We start from the raw sequence: 7,706 nt of genomic DNA, 5'->3' as shown, positions 1-7,706 counted from the left end.
ATGCATATGCCCTCTCTTCTTATCAGCTGGATGCTTCACTCTCCACTCTAGTCCTCTGTGGCTATGTCACTGACTCTGGACCCAAGAGTCTCCAGCTCTTGCCACACTGCTGGCCAACCAGGTCTCCACCCGGGTTCACAGGAATCTATTGAACGTTGTAGGGCTTGGCTCGCAGCTTCATTGCTGTTTTTCCTTCACTTCCCCTTATCAGTGATAAACATGGTCACCAATCACAGTGTGTAGTCCCATTGAGTCTTAATCTTGGAAGGGGGTTTGCTCTGAGGGTCCATTTCATTTTTGACACCTAATTTTCATAGATTCATATTTCTTACATTCCATGTTCCAGTTATTACTGGATGTTTACAGCGGTTTCTCCTCATTTTGAGTTGTGCTCCATCAGCAAATGGAGGCCCTGAAGGCTTTACTCTATTTGCATCATCACCTACAACTCGACTTTGAGGAGGCAGCTCTTCCCCAGTCATATTTTGAGTGCCTTTCAAACTGAGAGATTCATTTTCCGGCACTATACCTGACAATATTCTGGTGCTCTTCATTATGTTTCAATATTAAATATTTTGGTGTTACCTGAAAAAAGTGTTTCAGTGCTTTTCATAAGGTTCTTAGTGGCTAAACATTCAAAAGCAGTCCACTTCTCCTTCCCAATCTGTTTTAGTCTAGAAGCTCAGCAGCAACCTGTCCACCATGAGTGACTCTGCCAGCACTCAAAATACCTGTGGTGTAGCTTATATCATCACAGCAACATGCAAGCCACCACATTACGACAAGCTGACGGACAAGTGGTGGATATGTTATACGTACGTGTTGCTATGGTGTGGTGCTGTAGGATCAGCACTGGACTGCAAACCACAAAGACAGCAGTTCAAACCCATCAGCTCCTCCCTGGAAACCCTATAAAGGGTTACTGTGAGTCTGAACTAACTTGACGGCACTTAATAACAACGTAAAGATACACTGTATATGTCTTGTATAATCTCACAATACTCCAGGAGGTAGGTTATGATCTTCCTAGTTTCATGAGCTGATGGTGAGATGACGGGTCCTTAAACTGAAAAGTTCAGTTTAAAAGTTCAGTTGCTTGTCCTTGTCTAAGGTATACACTTAGTAAGTTTATAGTTAGGATTCATTCCAAGTCTCTTAACTCCCAAGCTTCCACCATACTGTACAAGTGCTTACAGATTAAATGCTTATGTGGTTCTGAAGAAATTTGCCTGCAGTGAATGATTTTGCTACATGTTTATTTATAGATAATTTTCTTAATTTTTCTTTCTAGGAATGGGATTTGACCGATATAAAATGGTGGTGCAAGTAGTGATTGGAGAACAAAGAGGTGAAGGAGTATTGTGAGTAGCTGGTTGTTCCTTCTTGTTTTTCATTCATGTTTCTTATTAGGTGGTCATCCTCCTGACAGTTCAGCAAGATCATGATGAGAGGACAGTGTAACAGAATGCAGCCGTGAGCTGAAGAGATCCCTGGTATTGAGCAGTAAGGTTTAATGGTCCAGTGAGCTTCATGGAGTGACTAATTTTTCATAGTATCTGTAAGCTAATAATAAGTCTTTTATAGTTTACACATACCTGTTCCCATAAGCAGTATGAGATTATGTATATAGGTGGTGATTATGTGCTGTGGAGTCGGTTCTGACTCGGCAACCCTGTATAGGGTTTCTGAGGCTGTGAATCTTTACAGGAGCAGAACGCCTCATCTTTCTCCTGTGGAACCGCTGGTAGTTTTGAACTGCTGACCTTGAAATTAGCAGCCTGACTTGTAACCACTACACTGCCAGAGCTCTTTGTATGTATCCTAGGGGGCTTCAAAACATTTGTGGAAAATTCCTTTATCTTTAATTCTGTTTTTTCCACAAGCTTTTTGAAGCCCCCTTGTATGTTTCCTCCCATAGACCTTGTTTTTGATCATACTACTACCCTAAATTCATTTCTTTGAAGTTATCTGAGATCTCTTTATTAGCAAATCCAGTGGCCCTTTTTTAGGTCTTATTCTTGGCCTTATTTTCTGTTTCTTAAAATTGCTTCTTTTTTTGGCCCTTGATGTCACTTGTCTAAATGTTCTCTTCCTGTTTAAGTGTTTGTACGCTTTCCTTCACTGGCTCTTGAGTTTCAGCATCCCCAGCTGGGCACGTTCTTCAAGGCTCAGTCCTTGTTCCTCTGCTCTTCATGTTGCTCTTTTAGTGAGCTCATTCATTCTCATGACCTCACACTGTCCTTTCTGTGCTGGTGAGTTCAGAGTCTGTATTTCCTATCTTTTCCTATGCCCAGGGGTTAATCCCTTACCTCCCTTTGTAATCAATGTGCTAGTACAGTATTTATCAAGAAAATACTAAAATATTTGTTGACTCTATCAAAAAAATACCTATGGCATTTTCATTGAGAATTTTCACTCTAGAATGTTATGTCTGGAGAGAGTTTTCTAGTGTCCAGTCCACTTATTTTATAGATGATATGTATAAACTCCAATATGACTTGCCCAGAATTATGTAACCGGTAAGTTTCAGGGTCACTAATAGCGCTCAGCCAGAATCCTGACTCCCAACATAGTAGTTTTTCTATTAACCCTAAGTTTCCTCTACCCTTAGGTCAAAAGACTTCAGGAGACTTCCTCACCACAAAGATACTGAGAAATATTTGACTGTACTATTCTGCCAGTTCAAATTTATCATGTTCAAATCGTTTCTTTTCCCTGTCTTTTTCTCCTTAAGTCAGCCTCTTGTTTTAATTTCCCTGCCTCTCGTAGTATAGCCAGGCTTCCATTGACTGCAGCGTAAAGCCATAGTGCCATCTTTGATCCTGTGTATCCATTGCTTGTTCATTGCATGCACTGTCATCTCGATGCCAGAGTGATTTAGCAGCCGCCTATCAGCACTTCTTCACTTTGAACTCTCTTATATAGTTCATCTTGCATACTAGACCAGTCTTCCTGAAATAACATTTCAATCTCTCTCCAAAAATTCTTTGTTGTTGTTAAGTGCTGTTGAGTCAGTTCCGACTCATAGTGACCCTGTATAGGGGCTGCTGAGGAGTGGCTGGTGGTTTTGAATTGCCAACCTTACGCAGTTCAAACCAAACTTGTGGTCTAGTGCATTATCCTTCAGCGTCACACCAGGACTCCATAAATTCTATAGAGTTTTTTATTTCAAATCCTGTCAAATATAAGTCCCTTACTCATACTGAACTTGGTTAAATGTGCTCAGGACAAACTCTAAAACATGGCATATGAGTCCTTTCCTTTTTTTTAACTTGTATTATTTAAAATCCAAGCATATGCAAAATGAGGTACTAAAGAATTGCCAAGTTTCTATGCCTTAGCTTCAGTTGTCGTGTTTTGTTTTTGCTGTTAAGTGCTGTTGAGTGAGTTCTGACTCATAGTCACCTTGTATAGGGTTTCTGAGTGGGTTTAAACCACTGACCTTGCTATTAGCAGTCCACTGCTGATCCTACAGTGACACAACAGTACTCCAGCGTCAGTAGTTACTAGCATTTAGCAGGTGTTTCAGTGACACGCTCATCTGCTCTTCTTGCCTTCGCCAAGTTTTGAAGTGATTTTAGCCATCGTACTATTTCATCTATGAATGAATGAATGCAACCGTATATATCTCTAACAAATAAGGAAGGACTCCTTTTTTTTCACTTGTGATAAAATAGATATATATTTCCTGGTGTGACACCATAGGATAAGTACTCTACCTCAAGGTCGATTTGAACCGCAAGGTCTATGGTTTAGACTCACCAGCTGTTCTTCAGAAATCCAGTATAGGGTCTCTATGAGGCAGAACTGTCTCGATGGCACTTAACAACAATATCATACATAACAAAGCATTTGCAGTTTCATCCATTTTTGCATATACATTTCAGTGGCATTAATTACATTCACTGCATTGAACAGCCCGAACTACTTCAGTGCCAAATTTTTATAAGGACTTTTTAACTTAACAGTATATCATTGGTGGTGGTGGTGGTGGTTTTGTGCCTTGGAGTCGGTTCTGACTCATGGTGACCCTGCATAGGGTTTCTAAGGCTGTAAATCTTTCTGGGAGCAGAAAGCCTCATCTTTCTCCCATGGAATGGCTGGTAGTTTTGAACTGCTGACCATGAGATTAGCAGCTAGACTTGTAACCATAACGCTACCAGAGCTCTTTAGCACATCTAAAATATTGTCAATAATTAATGTCATAAAATATCCATTACTGTTCAGACATCCCCCAGTTGTCTTATATCTGTGTGTGTGTTCATATATTTTTTACAATTAGTTAGCTACAATTAGAATCTAAACAAAGTTCACACATTATATTTGGCAGATGTGCCTCCTAAATTTCTTTTAATCTATCATTGTTACTTCCTATTCTAGCTCTTCTCTTCCTTTTCTCTCTTTTTTAAAATATAGCATCAACTATAAATGACCTTATTCTTCCAATGTGTGTAAATATTTTCAACCTCATTAAATTGGAAATAGTTTGAGAAGTGGGGCCAGATATTAATCCTTCTGGACATGTGATTTGTCGCTGTTGTTAAGTGCTATTGAGTTGGTTCTGACTCATAGCAATGCTGTATAGAGTTTCCGAGGAGCAGTTGGTGGCTTTGAGCTGCTGACCTTGTGGGTCACAGTCCAGTGCTGATCCTATAGTAGTTGCTAAATAAATGTATTGTTACTGCTATACTTTGGAGGTAGGTAGAACGTTAACTAAGAATATGTGACATATTAGGCTGAGGGGTGCTCTTCTTTGTAATAAAACAACAGCAAACAAACTTTAAATATATATCAATATAGTATATCTGGAGCCTTCTCTGTGGGCTTTGTTACTTACTAGTTGCAGGGCCACTGACAAATGAATTTCTCTGACCCTCAGGTTCTATATTCATTAAATGGTTATAATAATAGTACCTACCTCATAGGATTATGAGTTAATACCTGTAAAGCCCTTAGACCAGTGGTTGCTAGCAAGCAAGTACTCAGTGTTCACCATGATGAATCATATATCTATGTTTAATCAAAAGAGTAAGATGTTTGTAATTTATTTTTCAGTTAAAATTATATTGTGAACATCTTTCATTGAGGCTTTTGGTAAAACATCTCTTTAATATACATAGAATTTTATGCCCAGGAAAGACCATAATTTTGTTTCCCAATCTAGTACAACGTATTGCCATCAGGTTGATTCTGACTCATGACAGACGACACTATGTATTGCAGGATAGAATGCACTCCACAGAGTTTTCATGGCTGTGACCTTTTAGAAACATTGCCAGGCCTTTCTTCTGAGGTGCTCTGAGTGGGTTTGAACCACCAACCTTTGGTTAGTAGCTGCCCACTTAAACTGCTTGTGCCACGCAGGGAGCTGATCTAGTACTAGTGGGCATTTAAGTTATTCACTTTGTAATTGGCCTTTATTTTGATTAACTTTGTTTTCTGACCTAAAAACGGGGGGGTTAGAGAATGCAGAATATGACTAAAGTATAGCAAAGAGTGACCAGTTTGCGGATGTAAGTAACATAGCATCTGTAGAGGCAATGCTGGATTTAAAATTATTTAGGAGACTGAATGCTATTTCCGTTTTCCTCTTACTTTTGTGGGACTCTGTAATCTGCTCCTGTAAAGATGACAGCCTGGGAATCCCTTTGAGGCAGTTCTCCTTTGTCATACAGGGCCACCTTGAATTAGAATCAATTTAGAATTAGAAATACATTTCTTTTAACCTATCATTGTTCCTTCCTCATCTATCTCCTCTCTTCCTTTTCTCTCTTTTTAAAATATAGCACCAACTCTAAATTGTCATATCAATGTGTGTAAATATTTTTGACCTAATTAAATTGGAAATAGTTTGAGAAGTGGGACCAGATATTAATCTTTCTGGCACACAACGGCAACTACAACAAAATGACCAGCTTAGACTAAAAATCTCTTGGGTTCTTTCCAGACCTGCCTCCTCTTGCTGTTGTACAGGAATTGAGCCTATTTCAGTCATCAGACTGAAGTTGTTATTTTGTCTGAAAGCCACACACAAATATCTTGTTGTTGGTAGTTGCTGTCGAATCATCACTGACTCATGGGATGAAGTAATCTGTAACAAAGCTTCCAACCCTGGGTACGGAAGACTACACGATATTGACGACCCTTTAGTCCTCAGGGCAGTGAGTCAGTTCTGAGGCTGCTAGAGCCCTAGGCTGGTCACCTCTAGCTGAAAGCTAAATGATCTTATTCTTCTGATGTGTGTTAGTATTTTATGACCTAATGAAATTGGAACTAGTTTGAGAAGTGGGGCCAGATTTTAATCTTTCCCGATACGCGATAGCTGTTATCATATATCTATGACTCCAGTCCCTTTCAGTTTGCCCAGTGTCCTATGTTGAACAGATAGGGTTTTCTCTGCATGTTCACCTGAGAAAAAAGGTTAGGAAGCACCGGTCTATAAGAATGTATCAAGGGGAACGTTTGCTTGCATCATGACAGATATGTGTAGTTCAGATCCTTGTTATGTTATTGATAATTCTTCATTCTCTGCCTTTTTAGCATGGCGGCTCGCTGTTTCTGGGATGCTGATACTGACAACTACATTCATGATGTTTTCATGAATGTAAGTTTATTCGGAATCTTATTTTTTTTTTTAAAAACCTTCCTAAGGAAACATGGGCATTTCAAATAAATTACTTAGTATTTATTAAGATTATTAAGCTATAAAGACACTGTTGTTGTTAAGTGCCACTGAGTCACTTCCAATTCATAGCAACTCTGTATAGGGTTTCCGAGGAGCAGCTGGTGGGCTTGAACCACCGACCTTGTGGTTAGCAGTCCTGTGCTTATCCTACAGCTTCACACCAGGACTCTATAACGACACCAATTTAAAGACTTTTCTTAAAACTGAGCAAAACCAAAGAGGAATCTTTAAATAGAGGTTTCATTGAAACGTTGGCAAGATGTTGCCACAATGTTTTATGTATTTTAATCATATGTTGCTACTTTTTAATTTCTCTCAGAAATGATCCCATCCTCTATCCAAATGCTCCGTCCTCCCCCAGGTGGTGAATTAGTAGTATCTGAATTACCATAGAATTGAACAGAAACTGGCTTGAGTGAAAGGAGAGCGGGTTTCCAGTTATGGCTCTATCACTTTCAAATTGAATGACTTTAGGGAAATCGTTGGACGTCTTTGCATAAGTTACATTAGGAAGCTGAAGTAGATGTTCCCAAAGACTGACTGTGGCTGCCTTGTCTGTGGAACTTGAGTTTAAAGAAATACAGATCCTAGGGTCCTAATTAACTAGATTCTGGTCAAATAAGCCATATCAGTGAATCTGAACTTTTAAAACGTTTCCCCCTATGATACTACTGTACTGCCAGGTTTGGAACTGTAGATGATCTTAAGGTAACTTTTAACTCAAAAATCCTATAGACCTAGTGAAGTTTCATTTTATGCTCAACTATCCTGTGGATCGAGGACTGAACGATGGGAAGTACTATGGAAATCTTCATTGTCAGCTCTCTTTGGAGGAAGGTTCATTCTGAGGTGATGATTTTGTCAGCTTCTTGGAGATAAAAATACATACGGTATTTCCCTAGATCCTTAGTGGTATTCATTCATTCAATAAGTAATTCTGAGCTCCTATTACATGTCAGGGAGGAATCCTGGTGTGGTGCTCGCTATAATTTAAGCAGTGGACTGCTAACTGCATCTGCCA

General features: G+C 39.3%; 1 protein-coding gene across 1 annotated transcript in view; it reads left to right on the top strand.

The window, feature by feature from the left end:
- TCTEX1D2 (Tctex1 domain containing 2) overlaps window positions 1-7,706 on the top strand; it is a 20,383-nt gene that overhangs the window by 9,475 nt on the left and 3,202 nt on the right. Inside the window, exons 3-4 of the mRNA XM_006869435.1 lie at window positions 1,292-1,361; window positions 6,541-6,604. Of these exons, the coding sequence (XP_006869497.1) occupies window positions 1,292-1,361; window positions 6,541-6,604 (134 nt within the window). The remainder of the gene's footprint in view (window positions 1-1,291; window positions 1,362-6,540; window positions 6,605-7,706) is intronic.

Source organism: Chrysochloris asiatica, unplaced genomic scaffold (assembly GCF_000296735.1).
Source record: "Chrysochloris asiatica unplaced genomic scaffold, ChrAsi1.0 scaffold00130, whole genome shotgun sequence".
Lineage (NCBI taxonomy): Eukaryota > Metazoa > Chordata > Mammalia > Afrosoricida > Chrysochloridae > Chrysochloris > Chrysochloris asiatica.
The sequence above is the reverse complement of the archived record's forward strand: the minus strand, read 5'-3'. Positions and strand labels throughout refer to the sequence as shown.